This window comes from Juglans regia, chromosome 14 (genome assembly GCF_001411555.2).
Source record: "Juglans regia cultivar Chandler chromosome 14, Walnut 2.0, whole genome shotgun sequence".
NCBI lineage: Eukaryota > Viridiplantae > Streptophyta > Magnoliopsida > Fagales > Juglandaceae > Juglans > Juglans regia.
Genome location: NC_049914.1, coordinates 3,619,988 through 3,643,707, shown reverse-complemented (window position 1 = coordinate 3,643,707; position 23,720 = coordinate 3,619,988). Strand labels below are relative to the sequence as shown.

The following is a 23,720-nucleotide window of genomic DNA, read 5'->3' as shown; positions in this document are numbered from 1 at the left end:
ATTAAATGACGATTAATAAGGTATGATTTACTCAATTTTTACCATATCTTTATCATTTTAAAGGTGATAAATACCCATCTCCTAAAAATTTCAGCCAATAATCGACACGAGATAATAAATCTAGCGTCTATTTATGCGACCCACGTGCGCATAATTTCCACTTTCATGTCCGAATATTCATAATTTCCAGTAGAGTCTATTATTATTATTATTATTATTATTATTATTATATCCTTAAATATTTTTAAAATATTCATAATATTATTTAAAAATATTTTCTTAATTACTAAATAAAAAAATAAAAATTTTGTCGGGACTCAATTGGGACCCAACTTTCGGTAAGAGTAGATTTTTGTAAAAAGTATATTTATAAAATATATATATATAATTTAGTTAAATTTTGCATATTAAATAGTATTGAAAATAAATGACATGATACAAGCTTAAAAGTTATATTTTTGCTATATCTCAACGCTTATTGTTCCCCTCCAAAGCTTTTAAAAAATCTCAATTTATCGTTACAGCTAGTAAAACTTGATCTTATTTATTTTCGCAAATAATATAAGATGAGTTGAAATAAAAGAAAAAAATTAAATAAAATATTATTAAAATATATATTTTAAATATTATTTTTATTTTAAAATTTAAAAAAATTAAATTATTTATTTTACTGTGTAAAAATTTAAAAAAATTGTAATGATTAAATAAAATGAGATAAGATATGTTGTGAAAACAAACGAGACTTTAAGTTCATTTGGTTATACATGAGATGAGATAAAAGTTAAAAGTTACATAAAATATTATTAAAATATATATTTTTTAATATTATTTTTATTTTATGAGACCTTAAGAATTATGTGACATGGATTGCTTGCCAGGATACCCCAAGAGTCATCGGTCCATTATTGCTTAACAACATTCAAGAAGAGAAATCATGCTTCAAAGACTACTGAGTGCTTATAACATCAAACTGCAATTCTGCATACACTAAGAAAAATAGCATCACAGAAACTAACACCACTATCTGGGGCTCACAAAGACAATACCAGTCTGGCAAATATCGAAATATTTCCCCACTGGGGTGATCAAGAGGCGAGGCACATTGCATTGCTCAGTAAAGATCGCCTTCCTTGTGGGTGTGTATCACGCAATCTTGAGTCGGGTACGACACACAGGTCAGCACATACCCCTTCTCCATTTGCTTGTCATCCAGAAATGATCCATCTGATTGGTCCACTGATCCCGAAATCAACATCCCGGCACAAGTAGAGCAGGCCCCGGCCCTGCATGAGTAAGGCAAGTCCAGTCCAGCATCTTCAGCCGAGTCAAGGATGTAACAATCATCAGGAGCTTCAAACTCATTCTCTTCACCGTCTGGTCCAATGAGTTTCACCTTGTACACAGCCATTGCAGATACTTTGAAGGGAGAGGAAGACTTCAAGCCAAACATTTTGGAGACGCTCTTTACATTACCCAGGGAAGATGGAGTCTTAATTAAGGCACGTGATCTGACCAGGGGTGCACTTTTGAGCAAGCAAGATGTGGGGACTCTCACCGTCGACATATTCACAGTTGACATATATCTACTCTTGAACCTAGACAATACATAAAATTTTTTATCAAGATACAAGTAACTCTAAATTCGACAATACTCGGTGTTTTCAAGCCCAAATGGAAAGGCTCCTCCATCTTCATAAAATTTGAAAAGAAACCACCATTAAAACATAAGGATACAGATTTTGGACTGTATGTGGTTTTCATTATTTTCCTAAGCCTACATCGTTTACATTTATTCAAACCTAAGATCTACAGACTAACTGCTCCTTCCCAATTAAGCCAGGCCCCAAGGTCAACTTTGGAAAGCAACTTTTTGCATACAAAAGGTAGAAAAACTTGATCCCAACTAAGAAATTAGAAACAGGTGCAGCAAGATCTTGTCTAGAAATTGCTTCTGCAGTTTGATAGAGATCGTCAATGTCCATACAACTTGTCACAATAATTATCTGTAAACAAAAGCACTTCCTATGACAGCTAGTCGCATTCCAATACTTTATGCTTTAGCATGGAAAGATATACACAAGAAGAAATGGTGCAAATGCAATTCAAAGAAGCAACAACAACCACTTTATGTCGCGAATATAGGGAGTTTTCAATGACAACTTTAATTTTGAAAACGCCAGTTTCATCTTGAATCAATTTCATACCATCCCAATGAGTAATGAAAGCAGCATGAAGTCAGAAATACAAGGAGGATTCAGCACGAATACTGTTACTAACACCTTCCAAGCACTGCTTAAATGTACTCATTTATCAGAACCGGATGTTTGAACGTTAAGTATGAACTACCTATATAGCATTTAAGAGAAAGATTTCATTTACGATAGGAAAGGCAAAAGAAATATGATTATCACTCTGCACTTTTCTATTTCTTTTTCTTCTCTCACGGAAAACCGTTCATCGAAGCTAGGGACAACCGTGAGCAGTAGATCATATAGAAGAAGTAAAAAACACAAAAAACAAAAGCAGAAGGAGGTGTTCTCATAAAGTAACAATCAATTCCTTGATAGTACAATTCAGATCAAGTCTTGAATGAATTATTCAGTAATAACTCAAAAGTAAAAAAACAGTGCACAACCTCACGTGAGCACAAGTAAAACACAGACAGGCTGAAGAGATATCGAAAAAATTCCAAAGCCATCATCACTACTAAGTACTAAATGTCCACCTACATAGATGAAGGCTGAAATAATTACAGTAAGAGAATCGCAGCTTAATAACCGATCAAAAGAAAGAAGAAAAAAAAAAACAAATCAAAATTCAGCAAATTCAAGAATAATCCATTTGTTTGATCAAACTTTGAATCCACATCACACTAATAAGAACAAAAACCAGATGCATGACAAAGATAGCGAAATACAAAGATGCAAGAATCGAAAGAAAGAGACTAAAAGACGAAGAAAGATCGGCTATATATCTTACAGGGATGGAGGAGTATTAAGATCAGAATCCTATTAGTGTTTTTGACAGCGGAGAGTCCAAAGGAGCTGCTGCACAGCATACCCTAAAGCGGTGTTTGGTTTATATATGGACAGTGAAGAGAGGCGACTGCTTGCAACTCGAAAGTGACCTTTTGCATTTTGGGCCTCGTGCGGGACCCAACTTTGGATGTCCAGGCTCTAGACTTTGATTATCGAATTTTGGATTGTAATTTGTAGAGTTGAAAATACATAGAAATGTAAATTTAATTTTATAATATTTAATAAATAGTATAATTTTCTTTTAGTTGTTTTTTTCTCGAGTTTGTATGTAAAGTATATCATTTACATGAATCAAATAGTAAAATTTGATTTGTTAACTTCAAATTTTAAAGTTTTACTTTCAAATCAAATAATGTTATAGAAACATTTTATTAGATGTGTTATTCACATCAATTTATAAATATATTTTTTTAATTAAGCTACTCTAAACCTTATAATTTTTGTTTATGTCAGGAAACCTCTCTAAGGTAGGAACCTTCGGACTCATTCTTGCAAAATAAATTTTGATCTCGTGCACCGCACTCTTAAAAGTTTTTCTACATAGAACTGATTAAATCGCTAACTTTTCACTAAGAGATGTGACCCCAAATAATTATTTGCACCCATGAGGTATTGAATCTTAGACCTTAAAAAGAGTGATACTTCAAGACCAATACCTTCACCACTTGAGCCAATCCCTTGAAATTTCTAAACCTTAGACTTCCCTCAACAACTATAAAATATTTTTATCTCATTATTGATTAGCAATTAGAAAGTCTTCATTGTAGTTATCAAAAAAAAAAAAAGTACTCATTGTTGTGCACATCGATTACTTCTTGTTGTAACAGAATATGGATTTATTAAAAAAAGAAATAGACTTGTAATTTAGAAGATAGATAAAATTTCATCAATTTTTTTAAATATATATTATTAATTATTTAAATTGAAATTAATGATTTCAAAAAGAGGTAGACAGTGTAGAAGAAAATGATTTTTAATTAAATAGGAGAAAAACCTTATTATTATTATTTTATTTGAATCCAAATAAAACCTCGAATACAGCTATCCTCGAAATTCCATCCCCCAGTCCCTGCACCCAAACACCCTCCGTTTCCCTTTCCTCAAAAACCCTAGCTTTATTAGTCACACTATATATTATTCTTTTTGCCATTCGGTTCTACGTTTATCTCCGCAAGTAGCTTCTGCGATTCGGGCCTCTCAGATCCCTCGAGAGTTGAAATCAACTCCTAGATATTATGGTACGAAGCCAAACCTGGAATCATACCTGTTCTGATTCTATTTCTTTCTTGTATAATCGTGTTCAGAAACTAATTTCCACTCTCTCTGTTTTCTATCGCAATGTAGGCGCCAAAGAAGGAGAAGGCTCCTCCTCCATCATCGAAGCCTGCCAAGTCTGGTGGAGGCAAGCAGAAGAAGAAGGTAAAACTAGGGTTAGGGCACTATTTGCGTTTAGCTTCTCTGTGTTGCTGGGTTTGGATTTATTGTAGTTTATTGGCAATTATGTAGTTTCTAGGGTCCACTGGCCTGAATTTCAGTGTTTACAACGGAAATTATCAATTTTCCACAATGGGTGATAACCTTTCTTTAAGTAATGTTAGTGTTTATTAAATAAGGTATTACTTAAGAGGGTGTGTGTGTGTGTCGTTTTTGCTTTTTGCTGCCTTTGTTTGATATAACTAAGTATTCTTCATTTTAAGGACTACCGAGACGTTGGATGCTTGAATTTTTTTACGATCCGCAATTGAGGTTCTATAAATGAGATTTAGAATTCCTCATTGATGTTATGTTAGGTTCCGCGGATCCTAGGCTTGATTTGGTTGAGGTTTCTGTGTAGCCTCTCAGTTTTTTTTTAATGGTAATTGTAGAAATGGAGCAAGGGTAAACAAAAGGAGAAGGTGAACAATATGGTTCTGTTCGATCAGGCGACTTACGAAAAGCTGCTTTCTGAAGCTCCCAAGTACAAGCTTATAACACCATCAATCTTGTCTGATCGTTTGAGGGTAATGTTTGAGATTTTGTCTTTCTAGTGTGTTTATGTTTTTTTGCTTGGTATTTGACACGTTGCAATTATGTCCTGTTTATCATGCTCTGGTGTGGTATCTTGCTCATAATTTTGTAATTAGCTTTTATTTGTAAGTAATTTTGTAATTATCTGCATCTGAAATGTACTAAGAATTCCTACTTTTCCTCGTTGAGTAGTTTTTTTTATAAGGGGGGTGGGGGTTTGAACCCAGGTTCTACACCGGGCTATATGCCATCAGGCTCTTGGTTTCCTCATTGAGTAGTTGAATAATATGACCTAGCTTCGCGAGAAGGCCTATAAAGAGGCCTCGACCACCTAAATAGGTCTCATCTCTTGTATACCATCTTGTGTACTTGGGCTTTGCCTATCTTTATTAATAACATTATTGTTTACTTATCAAATAAAAAAAGAGGCCTCAACGACCTTGGTTTAGATTTTGCTAAAATTCATCACCATACAAATGCACCTGAAAAATCCTGCTGGCTGTAATGTCCAAAGTTAGTTAAGAAGTTGGATATGGGCCGTCTTTTATTGTTTTATTAGTGCTAATAATGGTACATTGGGATTACACTTTTCCACGAGTTAATCATACCTGCCATTTTATCCCATGCAATATGATTAGTTCTGGTATTTCCTGGTGAGTCACTGGTTTGTTTTATTGATAGAAACAATGCAAGAGAATTAAATAGTTACAAGACGTATCCGTATCCCGTATGACTATTTATCAGAAGAAAAGATTCATTGGGTTCTTGGAAAAAAAATGTGTAAATGGAATAGAATGCTTCAAAGGCCTCCTTGTGAATAGGCCATATATCAAGATAATAAGCATTATAATATGTTGTAGTGGAAAGTCATCTATGGTTAATGATATCCAATACACGAGACTGTACCCCCCCTCCCCCCCGCATGACAATTTAAAACGGTTTATTGGAGCCGTTATGCCTTTGAATTTTATTTTCTAAACAAGTTGCTTTGCTTGGAATTAGTCAAGGTATAAATTTACTTTATCAATGATGATGTTTGGTTATTGATTATTTATTTTTCTTGTGTACATGTAATTTTCAGATTAGTGGATCTCTAGCACGCAGAGCAATTAAGGATTTGATGGCAAGGGGTTCGATTAGGATGATCTCTGCTCACTCCAGTCAGCAGATCTATACTAGGGCCACTAATACCTAATTGCCTGGATTTTTCGCTCTATGGAGAGCTAGTTTTGGTTCCTTTTGCTGCCGCACCCGTTGCAAGTTTTATTGGAGAGAAGCTTTTATTGTCATTTTTAGTTGAATGTTAACATTTTCCGTGTCTTGTTGAATCATGTTCTTGAACCCGACGTTGAATGTTGTTTTGTTGCGATAAAAGAACATACATTGTTCATTCAGGGAATGGGTGGTTCCGAATCAATACCTTCACTCTCTTGACCATCCGATGATCCTAAACGATCCCAGCAAAAGAACATCCTTTCTTTTCTCCTGTACGGAAAAGAGCTTGCCTAGATGACACAAAACTGCTATATGATTATATCTATGAGCAGCTTGAGAAAAGCAATGATCCATTGCAATTCCACAATTCCACGTCTTGCTTTCTTTTAGTTTTATGTTTAATATAAGTGTTTCAGTAAATCGCTGCCATCAGGATCAATTTGATTGAATGCACCTAAAAATTATGTATGACGTGGGAACCTTAACCTGAGTTTGAAACTCGAGAAGATATTTTTAGGTTTTTTTTTTTTTAATATATATAAATATATATATATATATAAATTTTAAGTGATCATTCTAATTAGAAAAGTGTTACAATTAGAAAAAATTTGATAAATTAAATTAAAGTCAAGTAAATTTGTGATTTTTTTTTTTTTTTGACTAAAGTGTTTTTTTCGAAATCGAATGAATAGTTTCACGCCAATTGCTTGTTTCATTCTAAAATTCTCATCACATATTAAAGTTCTCATCTTATCTTACTTTATTTTATCTTATATCTTTTTCAAACATCACCCAAACACAAATATTTTTAAATTAATAATTACAAATTTTCTAAACTTTTAACAAAAAATAAAAAGTAATTTAATTTTTTTAAATTTTCAAACAAAAATTATATTCTAACAATATTTTAATTTTATAATATGTTTTATTTAACTTTTTCTCATTTTTCAAAATCCCATAAAACATTAACTCAAATTATCTTATTATTATTGACAAACTATTTCAATACTTTTTACAAAATTCTTATCTTCTCTCGCTCGGTTTAATTTTAAATAAGAGTTTTTTTAACTTTTTCGTTACAATAATGGACGCATAAAAAATTCCCGCCATAATATACCCTTCAGTTTGGAACACCTCTAGGGTTCCCGCTTTACCAAGGTTCGTATAAATAAAATTCTGGGTGGTATTCCCATTGTTCGGGGTGAATCTCTTAAAGTTAAAAGGTATGTTGCTGATTTATCTGTAGTTTTTCTGTTTAGTGAATTTGTCCCTCTTAAGAAACAAATAGGTTGTGCGTTATTCTGGTGAATTATTCTTTCGGTACTTAACTGGGATCGGAATCGACCCCTCATCCTCTCACTATGTGCAGCAGACCTGTTTGATGATTAGCCTCTTAAGCATGAGTAACTAACCAGTTTTATTTATCTTGAGATCTGGTTTGTATTCACTATTTAGACCTGATCTTTTCCCCCAATCATGTCGCTAACCTGTTCTTCTAGTTAATTGCTCAGTCCGACGATTCCTTTTGGAACTTTGAAGTATGATTACTACCAATTCAAACCTACAGATGTGATGTCCATTTACTGTGGTGGTCACTTTTCAGGATATGGATACATCAAACCCTGCAGTTCTCGTCAACGCAGAGTTGTTGCGCATGTATGTAGGAAGGAAGGTTCGGACAGTGGTTCAAGTTATTCAATCTGATGGTGAAATCACGACAGGAAAATCTACAGACGAACGTCAATTGATTATAAAAGGACTGCCGGATGTCTCTCCTATGAGTCATGTTGAGGTGATTGGTATTGCTGAGAGTGAACAGTCCATTCGTGCTGAAATATGGACCAACTTTGGCCACACATTTGGTATGAATTTCCCACCGATTAAAACTAGAGTGCTCATTCCATCAATCACGTACTCATAGTTGTATAGCGTCCACTGAGATTTAAACTGGATTAGCAAAATCTGTTGGGTTTAAGCTCCATTGAGTTCCAAAATTCCAAAATTTTAACGGTTTTTTCATTCCCATTTGGTATTCTCAAATATGTACTAAATTGCTATATGTTTGAAACCGGAATTACATTTCTAAATGTTGGAACCTCTTTTGCAGACACCCAATCGTACAATCAGCTATGCCAACTTGCAAACGGGGAGTTTATAGGTTTATTTATGTAGCTGAGGCATCCTTCAGCTAAAACAGATGGGAATGTTTAGCGTTTCAAGATTGACAAAAAGACTACCAAGATATATGCTTATGGGTGCGAATACTCTCAAGAACATAGGTTCAGATCTTGTATCCTACTAATCTAGTGTAACTGTTTTACCAGTCTCTATTTACTATATTTCAGCAACCTCCTAGTCCTACTATGAAAAGTGTTTGATTCTAGAACAAAATCATCTGATTGAAAATTGAAGAAAGTACTTGGAAATGATATGGAACGTCTCTCTCTGAACTGATCGGGTAGAAAAAGTCATCCCCTTTATTCCTTTTGTCGGAATTGGATGCCCTGGTAAGAACACGGTGGCCAAATTTCTGCTCAATGTATCTATGGCCGATAAAACTTACCAAATCTTAAGTACTACAAATTGAAGCAATTTTGGAACTAAAGCAGTTGCAATTGTAGTAATTTTCGATTATCTCCGCTTAAAAGTTCATGGGAGAAAGGGCCTGAGTTGAAAAGTTCGTGGTGGATGCCAATGGAAGTAGAAGTGTTGTGACTGCAAGTAGCTTCATATGGACACCGTTTCTACAAACAATTTTGGGAAGGTCTTCCATATGATGAGTATTTATCTATGATTGATTCAACTTTTAATGGCACCCGGAATCATTGAATCACCATACAAAAGATATTAGCAATACATACATATATATATATATATGCGGTCAGCATGGAACATAATGGCTCATGCTTTTGGATTGGAGAGGCCTTTAACATGTGCACATTTAGCAGCAAAACTATGTACATCAACAAATGCTAAAGAACCAACTACCTTAAAACATGATTAAACATTTCATTTCGTCGATTTGTAAAATTTGTTTTCATTTTGTCAGTTCTCAAAAAATTTATACAGTAGACTGTAGAGTTTCAATGTCATAAGAAATGAACTGATAAATTATCATTAAACATGACATATGAGGCGTTAGCCTCATTTCTTCTTTCTCTTAGATGGAGCTTTCTTATGTTTCTCGGACTCATTTCCAGTGAAAAGGTCATTGTACTTCTCCAGCACCCTCTCTTTTTCTTCAAGTAAGCCCAACATCTCATATGCATCTGCCACTCTCTGCACTATTGACTTCTCTGGAGGTTTCCGATCAAAAGCTTCCAAGTCCTTGAAGAGCTTTCTCATGAAAGCATGAAATCAATACATTAGTCTTAAGTGTTCTGCCTTTTTTTTTTTTCTTGATGAGGAACCTTAGGTGCAAACAATAAACATGATATGTCTCATCGGACCCATGTAACACCGCCCCCAAATCACATGGATTGGTAATTCTTAATATTTTACTTAATAGAAGAAACTAAAAAACTACTCCAAAATCAACTTAAGTTCGCTAAGTACACATGATAGCTTTCATTTAGGCTTATGGTGGTTGGTTGTTTTTTATTAAATGGCAGTGAAATTGAGAGTAGATGCATCAACATGTGCAACAATTATGACTTTTATAGGTATAGAAGTTGAGAAGAAGAGAGGAAAAAGGAAGGGGGAAGGAATTAAAGAAAAATGGAATCCAAATCATTTGATGAATGTCAAATTTATATAAGTAAAATGATAACTTATCATCTCTTCTCACATCTAAGAAAGTAAAAAACTGAAAGCAGACAAGAAGCTTACCTTTACAAGACTCTTCAGCATGTTGTTTCGATAGTATATAGATATCATTTGTCTGCACAACTGCCAAGGAACTGAATGTAGATCCATCCCAATTTTCCGCTCCCAAATCTTGTGCGCTTCTTCTGCTCTGTGGTCCATATCTAAAGCCCGTATGAGTTGCCCGTATGTTCCCATTGTAGTTCCCTGCCCCTTGCTTAGCATCCATTTAATTACCTAGCAGAGATTAACAAAGGATTATGACTTATAGCTACAAATACTCATTGCCAATAGAATAATAGAACAGAAAACAGGTTGCTGAAAGGGAGGACCCTAAATGACCCTCTTAATATGACTCAGCATAAAGATATATCAGACTAATACGACTAAATGTATAAATAAAATACTTGCTAATTAGTAATAAGACTAAATTTAAGACATAATCACAAGGAGAGGATGTCAAAAATGTAAATTCTTAATTGGACGAAGACTTCTTTCCACCTCAGTCCTGTAGTTGTCTTGACATTTATTTAATTAGATTCCTCTCTCCTTCATGTTCTTTGTATTATATCTCTTTTCCTTATCTTCAATAAAAATGCATATTTTCATCTTTGGGTTTCATCAGCATCTAACAGATCACGTTCTCACACACAAAACACACAAATACACAAAAGAGACAGTGAACTGCTCATACCTGAACAACTTTATGCCACTGCTGTTCCTTTTCAAGAGCAAGCAATGCCCTCTTGATTGATACAATAGGAAAGTTTTGCTCCCATGCAACCCATGCATCTAACGCACCATAAACAGCTTCCTTACTATCCTTGATATCAAGAAGCTGCAACATCATGGTTATTAATCATGTAAATAGACCTTGTAACGGATATATAGGAAGACCTCTATGCCTTAATCTTTTGATTAATATTTGTGCCAGTACAAACCACCACGAATAATTTGGGACAGAGGGAGAATCTAACATACCATAATGGCAAAGAGGAGAAAGTACTGGTAAGCATCCATTGAGGAATTTCTACTAAACATCATCTTAAAAACTAGCATGTAAAAAATTTATAATTGCACAAAGTTGAAGGAGCAGTGTAGTTCCGCAACAATTTAGTGATAGATTGGAGCATTTTGAGACATTTATAAAGAACATACATTCCATGTAAATGAACAAACCTATTCATACGACGTATTATATTAGGATAAACACAAAAAATAAAAAAAAATAAAGGAAAAGAGATAATAGAAGGTAGAAGTAAAAAGAAGATCCAACATCAGATTTTCTGTTATGTCCAAATAACACTGAAACGTAATAGTTGGGAGATAAAAGCCACTCACCAAACAGCAGAACATACAAATGAAAAGCCTAAACAATATTCCAATGCCTTTGTATACAACATAGAGACTCTAAATGAATTGCACTAGCATAAGGGTTAAGGGAGTTCTTGCTAGGATCATAGTGGCAATTCCTTACAACCCGTCCCTTCAATTTATCACAAGTGTGACACAAACGAAAATGTATAGAGGAACTGCTTGTCTCTAATGTGCTTTACAAGACGTTTCACATTACTTTATCCTACTGATAAAAGCTGGTTGAGACTCAAAGATACAGCCATTAATTTTACATAAAGAAAAGAACTTCACCAGGATTGTACTTACTGTATTCACAAGAAAATTGACTTTATCCTTCCTTGAAACATTCTCCCCAATTCGACTCTCTTGCACGTCCCCGGCATTCTTCTCCGGACGCATAGGTTGGCCATTGCATTCATCCTAGAAATTGCAATTCAACTGAACCAATCAACTATCAAACCCATTACTTCTTCACAAAAGAAAACAGAGAAAATACCCATCGAATTATTGGAAAGGTACCCAAAATAATCACAACAATTTATTGAAATTTTTTAGATACCTGAAATGATGTCTCAGTAGTTGCTGTAGGGCCTGGGTGAGATTTCTGAGATGGAAACGACATGTTGCTGTAATTGGAACTGTTAAAATATCGGACCCGTACCTCTCCAAGCTGAGTTAACCGGCGAACCTATACGGTGCATGCAATAGAATAACTCATCGGGTGTAGCAAAAACAGCAGAGAGAGAGAGAGAGAGAGAAGCGGAAAAACTCACCAGAAAAGACATTGTAGGTGATCTAAACATGGTAGTGAAGATTCAGAAACCCCAAAAAGAATTATTACTCACTCACTCACGCTGAAAAAGATACCAGCGCCGAGAGAAAGAGCCGCGGTGTTAGAAAATTGGAATGGGATGTTAAACCCCTGCCTTGAACTCTATGAAGTCATCAACACCAGCGACTGGAGTAGAAGTAAAGGGCTGGCGATTGGAAGGGTTTTACACTTCGCATCTATTGGAAGAGAGCCTCTTCGGGCCGGACCCGGTGTAAAACTAGCATTTACACCCTCCAATGAAACACGGTCACGTTAGTTGTTTAATTTTGCTAATGTGAACGCAACGACAGCAAAGCAAATGAAAAACATACGGAAATCTCTGACGCCCGTCGGTCAAACCTTTCTCCCCCATCAATCTCAAGCGCTCTCTCTCTCCTCAAAATCAAATCCAAAGCAATACAGAGCAGAGGACATCAAAACTGAGGTCTCGGTCTCTGATCTCCATTACATTAGAAACTCTGTATGCATATTTAAAATCATAATTTTTTTTAAAATTAATTTTGCATATAAAAAAAATTCTAATATTGAATTATGCATTTTTAGTCAATTATGATTTATTTTTTTTCTAAATTTATTTTTTTCTTTTAGATTTCTTTTTGTTGGTGTTGATAGAGAGAAAGAGCAAAGAGAAAAAAATGTTTTCAGAGAGGGTTTGTTTGTGTCACGCGTATGCAATAGAGATGGGAAAGACTAAAGTCATAGTAGGCTTGAATTGAGTAATAAGAGTCTAGTAGTTGGGCTCAACCGATAGCCGAAAGTCATTATCTCTTTTATTTGTATGAATTTTGTTGACTCGGGTCATGGCCCATTTATTGTTAGTTATAATTGTAATTATGACTTTATATTTATCGTTGGAGTATGGCCCAATAGTCGAACACAGAAGTCGTATATGTAGTAGAATGAAGAACTTGTAATGATATCCAAAATCTGAATACAATTGTTTTCTATTTTGCTCTCAACCTCTCTTTTATTGGAGAGGCTAGGTCAACGTTGAATTTGACAATTTTCTTTATATTTTCTCTCACATTTTTCAGTAATCCAAACACTACCCATCATGTGTGTTACAATTTCCATTGGTGTCGAGAGAGAGGGGGAGGAGAGAAAAAAATAGTAAAATAAGATATAGGGAGTTAACAATGCATCTTCAAATTTATATAAACATTGTTCATAATATGCAAATTTTTGGATATACATAATCTAATACAGTCTAATTTAATGTCATATTATACAAATATGTAGATACATATGCAGATACATAATCCAATGCTCTTAAAGCATTCCTATTTGATTCCCTATAATTTTCTCTAAATTTTAGTTAGAAATTACACTTCTTATAATTTTCTCTTAAATTTTACTCATCTTTAAAAAATATCGTACATCTGATTCCTTATCATTTATCTATTCTATTAAAATAATTTTTTTCTATTCTCTTTATTATTATTTCTACTATTTTATTTCTACATCTTTAACTACTCTCTATAAAATATATATAAAAAGTAATTAACAGGATGAATAGTAACTTTCCAAATATTGGGAGATACTGTTCACGTATTTTCCTTAAAATGGAAAATCTGATGGAGAATGTATTGAAAGAAAACTCCAAATATAAACCCCTATTAGAGAGTCATGCATAGGTGTGATTCTTGTACAAGTCTCTTGTACTTGACTTTGCATATTTTTAATAAAATTCTTATTTACTGATAATAATTATAAAAAAAAAAAAAAACTTTCGAGCCAATCTCTAATTACGCCCATGATCACTTCCAGCATGCCGTTCCTCCGCATCCTGAAGCACAGCTTCAATTGTTGAAACTGTGTTCATGAGCTTTTCAAGCTCGTTGTTGGCACCACGCAACATGAGTCCAACCCCTTTCACAGCCTGGCCCCCCAAAGCTAAGGAGAAAAGCTTGATCTGCTGCCATTTTCTTGAAGGTGAATGAATACTCAGAAGAATTGCTAAAATCGCATGCAGTTGTTGATCAAGAAAGATATGTTTGCTGTGATTTGTAGGAGCTAGCGTTGCCTAATGTTCATACGAGCTTGCATGCATGCCGTGTGTAACATAGGAGCACATGATGATTTCAATTACATGACATGTTATGATAGGATGAGAATTAGTCATCATCTATTAGTTTTTAGGAAAAATCATTTTCTAGGTAATTAGTACTTAATTGAAAAAATTACAAAGTCCATGGATAAAGAAAACATGTGGATTGACTTACAATCTGGATCCTTGCACATGACATAAGCCATCGCCTCTTACTCTACACTCGTATCATAAAAACATCATCAAAACCCTAATATTGTTCTTCATCAGAATCTGGTTCCACGTCTAAAATTTCAGGGAAGGGATCTCCCCCATCCATATTAAATTCATCTCCAGCAATTTCCTCCGAAATTGTTGTAGTAGAAGAATTCATACCGGTGGTTGCAAATCCATCACCTTTAGCCACCAAGTTATCATTGCTAGATGCAGATACATTGCCTACATGATCTGCTGATGCACCACTGCCTGAGCCAAATCTCCCAGGTATTATCCCTGAGCCCAAAGAACCCTCAATTGAAGCAGGAGCAGTGGCATCTTTGGAAGACACAGGTTCCTCAACTCGTGCTACATTTTCTTCGAATTGGCCTGCCTCAACCATAATTTCATCATTGTTGCCTCTCATCCCATCTACACCAGATGCTGCTAGCTTCTGCCACCTTTTCTCTGGAATTGTTGCACCAGAGGAATTATCCACGTAAAGGTTTTCTTCACCACTAACCCCTAAAGCTTCTGAAGGATCTTCATCATACCTCATACTCTTACATGGGACGCTGTCCAAAGCATCAGTTTCTTTGCCATTCTCCAGCCAGCTGTCATACAGGTCATCATCATCCGAATCGGGAATATTGTCTTTTATCCCCTGTATGCCACTTGCAAATGGTCCACTGTGCTTCAGGCTACCGGAATACATATTTTCAGAAAATTTATGGTTAACTCCTTCGAAGGAGTTACAAGTGACAGGGGAAGAACCCATAAGTGGAAGGGCTCGGGGGTGTATAAGCACCTCCAAGGCTAAAAGTGCGTGGGCACAGAATTCTGCGAGTTTTGTTCCAGTTTCTTGCTTGCCTACAAACCATTTTTATGGATTATAGCAAATGGTTAGTAAATAAAATTAAACATATTTTAACACTAACAAAGTATTTTAAGAGCAGGCAATGTACTTCAAATGCACACCATTGTCAAGCAAAACTACATTACTCTTTACGCATCTTATCAAATAAAGCTTTTGCTCAGAACCTCAGCAATTAAGAGAACTAGATCTTTGAGGATTATTCTCATTTTGTGTATGAAAGAGAAAGCAGTTGAGCTTGTCACTGCATCTCCTTTTAACCATTGTCTCATTTGGATACAAAAGCAAATTTATATACTTCCAATACCTTCCTCACTGCATAAAGCTAAATATACACACTTCTATAGGGGGCTGTGTCCACCTTGTGACCTCTGTAATCATATTTCTAGAATACAAGAAGCAACCAACACAGCTCTACAAAACTTAACGAGCAAGGGCATGTTTGCTAAACTGACGACTTGTAGGAAAATGATAAGAGTTGAATGATGATAATAGAGTGCAGAGTGCATAATAGAGTAAGTACTCCTACTCATTTGGCATGCTTCTGATGTCTTCTGGGATTCCCTTAGTTTTGTTGGCACAGGTGCTTGAGATTCCAAGTAGATGGACAAAGATTCCCTTCTGAGAAAGAATGATCCTTCCACTGGTCTAGATATTATATTGTTTAAATTGTGAGAGTGCCCATAGATGTGTTAATTACTCTCTGTGACCTCACTCTCTCTAGACTCTTTTCTGTTATCCACTCATTTACTTGATGACATTTTCCAACCCTTCCGTACAGTTATCTGTACTACTAAAAGACAGGACCCTTAATTGCTGAAAATCGTAATCCTGAAGAGCATGGTTGAGCTAATTGTCATATCAACATATTTCTCTGAATCAGTTTGTAGAGCGAGTATTATCATTACCCATAGATATGAAGATGATGATGATTAAAAGATGATAAATTTGCTCACTTTTGAAGATAATTACCTCTCTGGAAAAGTTCAAGACCCTGGGCTAAATATGGGGGGCGGACATGAACTGAGGAAAGAAGAGATGCCAAAAGTGCACGTAATGCTGCAAGCTGAAAATCTACCCAAATAGAAGTAGGTTCATTGGGCTGGAAACTATGTTTCTCCTCACTGGCCCATTTCCCTTCTAGAGAACTTGTTGCTGTGTTTATCAAAAGAAGATCGACATTTGATCGCCAAGATTCAGATCTCAAAGCACCACCCTGTAAAAAATTAGAACACTTAGTACTCAATAGTATTCATTCAAGGTTAGAATCAAGGTTTAGGAGCCAAGGTGCTCAAGCAAGGATTTAAATACTTTCTTCATACTCAGAACACAAATGACCTCAAATTGCATATTTCTTATGCGAATCATAACTTAGGAGATGTTTTAGTAGACATTCTAGCCAAAAAAGTAAAAGGTGGACCAGCAAATAATTAATAGCAATTACCTTTTACGAGGAACAACAATTTTATTATGAAGATAGGTAACCTGTACGTACAGGCTATATACTTATTTTTTTTAAAGTGATAAGGATTCATAGCATTTTTTTAAAAAGTAATAATGATTCATAGCACAAAATAAGTACACAGGAAGATGTACAGGCAATATATAGGCCATTTTCCCAACAAGAACTACAATCTAAGTTGAACCTCAAAATAGGTAAGAACGGAACCATTTTGTTTTCAAATCCAAGAACAGAGTTAATCTGCTATCTCTTCCATTAAGCATTAAGCCCTATTGAGGTCTAAAATACAAGTTTCTAGATGCCACATAATATCAGAAAAAAGTACAATTAACTACATGGATGTAATTTCCAAAAGGTGCCTATCAAATTGCATGCACATATACTATAAGATTTTCTACTGACTAAAACTATTTTACAAAATGAAATAAGACACTAACCTCTTTTTTTTTTTTTTTTTTTGGGGGGAGGGGAATGGCTTCCACTAGAGCTTCATACACGAGATGTGCAGTTATGAGAATTAGTATGCTATGGGAATCAATGGGATTTCATGGAAGAATTACGAACTATCAATGTCTTAATACTAATGCATAGTAAATACCCTGCTACAGCATTCTTCACAATGCACATACCACAGTGAAAAGTGCTTCTAATGCCTCAAGTGCTGCCACCCTCACAGAAATTGGAGATATTGACTGGTTTTTTGGGGCTTCAACTTGCAAACCACCACGATCATGCTGCTCCTCAAGATATCCAGTAGTAGTTACATGTTTCCTTTTCCTATGGCTTGGCTGCGGCAGTGCTTCCGAAAAGGCCTTTGAGTTAACACTAGAAGTTTTGCAACCACTCACTTGGTGCAAATCAACAAAAGCATTGTTGATTACTTCCTGTGCAAGATATATGGCAACTCCTGATCATGATATGGCTGAGTATTAGTACAAACATGAAATGAGACTTCCATGGAAACAACGACAACTTTAGGGAAAAAAAAAAAAACCAGAGAGAGCTCCATGCTCAAAAACAAGATGAAAAAATAGTAAAAGATCCAAGCCAATATTAGATGCAATGGACATATAAAGGAGTCCAACCTTGTTTACTTTTGATCTATTAGATGCAAGGGACATAAAAAGGAGTCCAACAAATTTATTTGCGATCAAAAGTAAACAAGGATACTAGGATGATGCTAATCACTCAAAGACAAAAGGCTAAAACACACACACACACACACTCCCAGGTGAACTGCATGGTGGAAGAGAAATAGGCATCTTTTGAGAGAGCTTCCTATTAATAGCACTAAGTCCATATTTTAAAATCATTGTTCTCTTTGATGTTGATCAATAGAAATTATTTTTTTATAGGTAATAATAGAATTTATTCCAAGTAAATAGGCATAGCCCAAGTACACAGTATGTATACAAGTGAGTACACCTAAGTACAAGCTATAGCAAAATAGAACTAAGGCAAAAAATTACAAATACTCCCATCCCTTACAAGGTTCTTCACCCAAAAACTTATTATCTAAAGAAAAAATCCCTGAATTCCCCCATAGTTTGTTCGTAGTCTTCAAAACACCCCCCATTTCTCTCTTAACCATAAGCACCAAACAAACACAAGGGTATCATCCTCCACACTGCTGCACTGCCTCCACATCCCACTGAACCTTGCCAGCTAGCCAAAAAGTCCACCACACACAAATGCATCACCCAAGCAATGCCTACCCTGCAAAAATCTCGTTCCACAGCTTCGTCACGACCTCACAATGAAGGAAAAGATGGTTAGCCATCTTTTTTACACATAAAACACCAATCAATTACAAATAATCCTCTTTTCCTCAAATTATCCATGGTTAATATTTTCTCAAGAGACACCAGCCAACAAAAAAATGCAACTTTACAAGGCACTCTTGCTCTCCAGATACATTTCCAGGGGTATACTTTATCACCATGACTATTTAACACCTTGTAGAAAGATCTCACTGAGAATCTGGAATTATAATCATGCACCCTCAGCAGCCTATCCTCCCTATTCTGATCGGTCTTTGTGTCATATAATTTTACAAAGAAATCAGCAGCTTCACACACTTCCCAGTCCTGTAATGCTCTGGTAAATTCCACATTCCAATGCAACATATTATTAGATAACTGATAAGAGTCAGCCACTGCAGCCCCTTTGTTTCTAGCAATCCTAAAAAGATTAGGAAATACAAATTTAATCCCCGCACCAATTATCATGCCAGAAATAAATATGTCCCGTTCCCCACTTTGAAATTAATGTTTTTTATAAAATCCCCCCATCCCAACCAAATGGACTTCCACAAACCCACCCCATACACCCCTTTTACTTCATTAGTACACCAATTCCCCCACATCCTCCCATATTTAACATCCATAATTTGTCTCCATAATGCATTACTCTCGTTGTTGTACCTCCAAAGCCACTTCCCAAGAAGAGCTTTATTGAAAAGCTTTAAATTCTGCACGCCCAATCCTCCACATGACACCGGGATACAAACCTTATTCCAACTCACCAAGTGATATTTTCTTTCCTCCCCATTACCGTCCCATAAGAAATTTCGAAAAATCCTCTCAATTCTTGTAGCTACCCCCGCAGGTAAAACAAAGAGGGAGAGGAAATATGTGGGTAAGTTAGACAATGTGCTTTTAATCAATGTGACTCTGCCCCCTTTTGACAAATAAAACTTTTTCCAACCTACTAATCTCCTCTCAATCTTCTCAATCACTCCATCCCACTAATTTGTGAGGGGCCCCCCAGAGGTAATCCAAAATATTTCATAAAGAACAAAATTACCTTCGTTCCCTTACATCCCAAAATATTGGCCAGATCCAAAATATTTCTAATTGTACCCACTGGAACAATTTCAGACTTAGTTAAATTAATTCTAAGCCTAACCCCCTTCCGCAGCCGCTTCAATCATATTTTGGCCAAATCCAAAATATTTCTGACTGTACTCAGTGAAACAATTTCAGACTTAGTTAAATTAATTCTAAGCCCAGAGACAGCTTCAAAACATAACAATAAGGCTCTTAAAGCTCGAAGATGATCCAGGTTGGTTTTACTGAAAATTAAAGTATCATCTACGAAGAGTAAATGTGAAACAGTAAAGCTGCCCCGTGAGACATCACCCACCATGAATCCCGACACAAAACCCCCTTCCACAGCCACTTCAATCATATTTTGGCCAAATCCAAAATATTTCTAACTGTACCCACTGAAACAATTTCAGACCTAGTTAAATTAATTCTAAGCCCAGAGACAGCTTCAAAACATAATAATAAGGCTCTTAAAGCTCGAAGATGATCCAGGTTGGTATCACTGAAAATTAAAGTATCATCTGCGAAGAGTAAATGTGAAACAATAATGCTACCCCGTGAGACATCACCCACCATGAATCCTGACACAAACCCCCCTTCTACAACCGCTTCAATCATATGACTCAAGGCATCCATAACTAAGACAAATAGGAAAAGAGATAAAAGGTCTCCTTACCTCAAACCACGGGAGCTATTAAAAAAAACCAACAGAGAGCCATCAACCAAAATAGAAAATCTGGCCGTCGAAATGCAATGCCTTATCCATGATCACCACTTCTCCCCAAACCCAAATCTCCCAAGCAAGTAGAGTAGAAAAATCGAATTGACATGGTCAAAAGCCTTTTCCATATCCAATTTGACTAAAATTCTAGATTGCCCCATCCTTTTTCTACTTTCCAAACAATCATGAGCAATTAAGATTGAATCAAGAATTTGTCTTCCCCTCACAAATGCATTTTGAGACTTCGTTATAATCTTATCCATAACCACACTTAGGCAGTTAGCTAACACCTTTGATATGATCTTATACCACCCCATTTACCAAGCTAATAGGGCGAAGATCCCTCATTTCTACGGCACCCGCCTTTTAGGGATGAGAGCAATGAAAGTTGTATTAAAACTCTTCACAAATTTCAGGAAGGAATGAAATTCTTCAAAAAATTTCAGAATATCATCCTTCACAACATCCTAACATGCTTGGAAAAATGCCATGGAAAAACCATCCCGAAAGGGAGCCTTATCCTTAGACATGCCTCTAACCACATCAAGAACTTCATCTTCCTCAAAAGGATCTCTCTAACCAATTTGCAATAAGATGATCAATGGTTTCAAAGGCCAGCCCATCTAACTTAGGTCTCGATGCAAATTATTCCCGAAAAAGCTTTCATAAAAATTCACAATATGATTTTCAATCTCCTCCTTGTCACAAATCACATTATCACCTACATGAAGAACTTCAATGGCATTATTTATTCGATGAGAATTTGCCATTTTATGGAAGAATTTCGTGCATTTGTCTCCGTCCTTTAACCATAGGATTCTAGATTTTTGCCTCCAAGAAATTTCCTCCATAAGCGTTGACGTTCCAATTTCTATCAGCACCCCTTTCTTCATCTCCTTTTCCGCAAAAAAAATTGAACCCGTCAACTCCTTTTCCTCCAAACTATGCAACTATTCCATACGAAGTTTTCTATTGTTTTCAACATTGCCAAAAGTCTCCGCATTCCATCTCTTCAAGTCTTTTTTGAACTAGGAGTACCAGTAAAATGATAAGAGGCCCACCACCTTCCTACTCTTTCAACAAAATCTTCATCCTCCAACCACGTATTTTCAAATTTAAAGTGTCTTTTCCCTCTAATAATGCCCCCACAATCCATCAAAATAGGATAATGGTCAGAAACTATTCTTTGCAACCTTTTTTGACTTAACACCGGAAATAATGCTTCCCAAGAGACCGAAACCAAGAATCTGTCCAAACGGGACCATGCTCTCTCCCATTTGACCACGTGAAATTCCCTCCCGTCATAGGTAAATCAATCAGCTGCAACTCAGAAATGAGTTCTGAAAATCCAGACATAGCTTTAGTAATTGATGAGTCCCCTACTCACTCACAAGGAAAGCGAGTAATATTAAGATCCCACCAACTGCAAGACCCGCCATTTCTTTCCACAATATACTCCTGCAGTCCTACTAGAATCTGAATTTGGCCCATAAACACCAGCAAAAGCCCATTCAACGCCATCATCCACATTCTTAAAGTGACAAGCCACCAAGAATTCTTCCACGTAATGATCTACTACTTCTACAGCCCTCCTATCCCACATAACAATAATGCCTCCCGAAGCTCCATTAGAGACTAACTCAACCCAACCCACATAATTGCAACTCCATAAACTATGAACCACCGATTGGTTAACGACCTTCAATTTAGTTTCTTGAAAACAAATAATTTCAGTCTTTCACTGCCTAATCATATTTTTCACTCGGAGACGCTTTCTATACTCATTCAGCCCCCAAACATTCCAAGAAATGATCTTAGGCTTCATGAGAAACCATTGACAGCCCTCTCTTTGCTTTTTTCTCTAAAGGCATTCCCATCCCTGGATTTGTAATTAATCGTGCATTCCAATCTTTTTAGCTCTTTCTCCATTTTAGCAACAGATCTGGCCAGAGTAGAATGTCCAGCCTCAATAGCAATAAGTAAAGCTCTAAACTGCTATTCAAATCCCTCACAAGAAATGCCAACACAATTTCTAATTTCTTCCACCTTCCTCAACACCCAATCAAAATAATTGCTAGGCCATTCAATGCATGGATTAATAGAGCATAAAGGAACAGGATCAAGGTCTTCATCAGATTCAAAAAACTCTCCAGATTCGCAAGATTTAGAACCTTCACCTCCACCAATCACCAATTGCAAGTCAGAAAACTGAGTACATGGAACCTGTGAGATTGACTGCTCAGTCTCATTTGCCCCCTCACATCATTCATCTTCAACCTCTTCAACTTCCCCTAGTTGCGAGATCTATGGAAGACATCACAACCCCCACGCCAGGCGCAAAACTCGACTCCAAAGAATCCCCTGAAGAGCCTCCAACCTCCATCGCATCTTCCTGAACAACAGGTTCACCTATCAACTCTGTCGAATGAGTCACCTCAACCTCCAAACCTGTCAAAAATTTGATGGGAGGATCTCCTAAACCTGTTGACTTCTGTGAAGTCAGGATCTGTGTCAAGGCATTTCTCACCTTAGACTGATCTATAAAAAATTTTGTCGTGTCCAATGTCTCTTTTGCGGTGGGTACTGTAGCAGAACTTGTCACCGGGAAACCTCCAGGAGGGACGCCTGCCGCCAATGACCCACTATGTGAAGACGGACCAGGTGGCAGAGCCACCATGGGCTTGGGCTGGCCCAACTCTCTTCTCGGGCTAGTAGAACGTTGAAGCCTAACGCTAGATTGCTTCTTTCGAGTAATGGGCTTCTTGTATGGGCCTTTCACAAACCCCATCCCTACGAAGCCAATAGAAGCCTTGGGTCCATACAACCTCCCCATTTCCTCAACTAACTCATCTAGCTTTCTAGTTGAAACCAGGCCCATTATTAAGCCTAGTCCCTCATCAATCATTTTGGCATGTGCGAGTAGAACTTCTTGGTTGGAAGGACATGCTGGATTTGATGTATTAACAGCTTCCATCAATGCAGACAAATAAGGAGCTGTTTGCGAGGAAGAACCTCCTATTTGAGGATTAGCTATACTCACCTATTTTCCTTTAGAGTCCCTCTTAGCCGCACCCTTGTTAAGCACACTTATGTTTCCAGGAGCAAAAACAGAGGAATTTGAACTGACAATCTCCATCGTTTTCCTAGCGAACCTTTCCCATCCACTTCCATTCCTCCCTTCAGGGATAACAATAATTCCTTTTCCCTTATTTGTGCCTAACTCCATCAATTTCACGAACCTGCCATCCGAATTTTGACATACTTGGACCAAAAAGACTCTATGTCCATCCCTTTTTGTCTGATACGGAGCCCTATTACTTGAGAAATTCAGAGTTCCCACA

General features: G+C 36.4%; 5 protein-coding genes across 6 annotated transcripts in view; 2 read left to right on the top strand and 3 right to left on the bottom strand.

The window, feature by feature from the left end:
- Nucleotides 1-902: 902 nt before the first annotated feature.
- Nucleotides 903-3,189, bottom strand: LOC109007382 (ferredoxin, root R-B2-like). Its single transcript, XM_018987040.2, has 2 exons — nt 2,980-3,189; nt 903-1,595 (listed from the first exon to the last, which is right to left on the bottom strand). Exon 2 carries the CDS (start codon nt 1,577-1,579, stop codon nt 1,112-1,114), a length of 468 nt encoding a protein of 155 aa, XP_018842585.1. The 5' UTR covers nt 1,580-1,595; nt 2,980-3,189; the 3' UTR covers nt 903-1,111.
- Nucleotides 3,190-4,081: 892 nt separating this feature from the next.
- Nucleotides 4,082-6,487, top strand: LOC109007383 (40S ribosomal protein S25). The gene is made up of 4 exons (XM_018987042.2): nt 4,082-4,276; nt 4,383-4,457; nt 4,904-5,038; nt 6,127-6,487. Exons 1-4 carry the CDS (start codon nt 4,274-4,276, stop codon nt 6,238-6,240), a joined length of 327 nt encoding a protein of 108 aa, XP_018842587.1. The 5' UTR covers nt 4,082-4,273; the 3' UTR covers nt 6,241-6,487.
- An 881-nt stretch (nt 6,488-7,368) lies between these two features.
- LOC109007378 (replication protein A 14 kDa subunit B-like) lies at nt 7,369-8,689 on the top strand. The gene is made up of 3 exons (XM_018987035.2): nt 7,369-7,483; nt 7,864-8,122; nt 8,368-8,689. Exons 2-3 carry the CDS (start codon nt 7,867-7,869, stop codon nt 8,430-8,432), a joined length of 321 nt encoding a protein of 106 aa, XP_018842580.1. The 5' UTR covers nt 7,369-7,483; nt 7,864-7,866; the 3' UTR covers nt 8,433-8,689.
- A 556-nt stretch (nt 8,690-9,245) lies between these two features.
- On the bottom strand, nt 9,246-12,450 carry LOC109007381 (pentatricopeptide repeat-containing protein At4g18975, chloroplastic). Its single transcript, XM_018987039.2, has 6 exons — nt 12,194-12,450; nt 11,980-12,108; nt 11,727-11,840; nt 10,759-10,902; nt 10,089-10,301; nt 9,246-9,596 (listed from the first exon to the last, which is right to left on the bottom strand). Exons 1-6 carry the CDS (start codon nt 12,221-12,223, stop codon nt 9,405-9,407), a joined length of 822 nt encoding a protein of 273 aa, XP_018842584.1. The 5' UTR covers nt 12,224-12,450; the 3' UTR covers nt 9,246-9,404.
- A 1,996-nt stretch (nt 12,451-14,446) lies between these two features.
- LOC109007380 (proline-, glutamic acid- and leucine-rich protein 1) overlaps nt 14,447-23,720 on the bottom strand; it is a 33,647-nt gene continuing 24,373 nt past the window's right edge. For both annotated transcript variants that reach the window (XM_018987037.2, XM_018987038.2), the window contains exons 11-13: nt 17,460-17,737; nt 16,341-16,584; nt 14,447-15,364 (exon numbers count right to left, since the gene is read on the bottom strand). In XM_018987037.2, the coding sequence (XP_018842582.1) occupies nt 14,550-15,364; nt 16,341-16,584; nt 17,460-17,737 (1,337 nt within the window). In that variant the 3' untranslated portion in view covers nt 14,447-14,549. The remainder of the gene's footprint in view (nt 15,365-16,340; nt 16,585-17,459; nt 17,738-23,720) is intronic.

Coding starts and splice junctions, on each gene's coding strand:
- LOC109007382 (XM_018987040.2), bottom strand. CDS start 1,579: ATGTCAACTGTGAATATGTCGACGGTGAGAGTCCCCACATCTTGCTTG.
- LOC109007383 (XM_018987042.2), top strand. Junction 4,458..4,903: donor GAGGCAAGCAGAAGAAGAAG/GTAAAACTAGGG, acceptor TGGTAATTGTAG/AAATGGAGCAAGGGTAAACA. Junction 5,039..6,126: donor TCTTGTCTGATCGTTTGAGG/GTAATGTTTGAG, acceptor TGTAATTTTCAG/ATTAGTGGATCTCTAGCACG.
- LOC109007378 (XM_018987035.2), top strand. CDS start 7,867: ATGGATACATCAAACCCTGCAGTTCTCGTCAACGCAGAGTTGTTGCGC. Junction 8,123..8,367: donor CAACTTTGGCCACACATTTG/GTATGAATTTCC, acceptor CCTCTTTTGCAG/ACACCCAATCGTACAATCAG.
- LOC109007381 (XM_018987039.2), bottom strand. CDS start 12,223: ATGTTTAGATCACCTACAATGTCTTTTCTG. Junction 10,903..11,726: donor TCAATTTTCTTGTGAATACA/GTAAGTACAATC, acceptor ATGATGTTGCAG/CTTCTTGATATCAAGGATAG. Junction 10,302..10,758: donor AGTGGCATAAAGTTGTTCAG/GTATGAGCAGTT, acceptor AATCTCTGCTAG/GTAATTAAATGGATGCTAAG.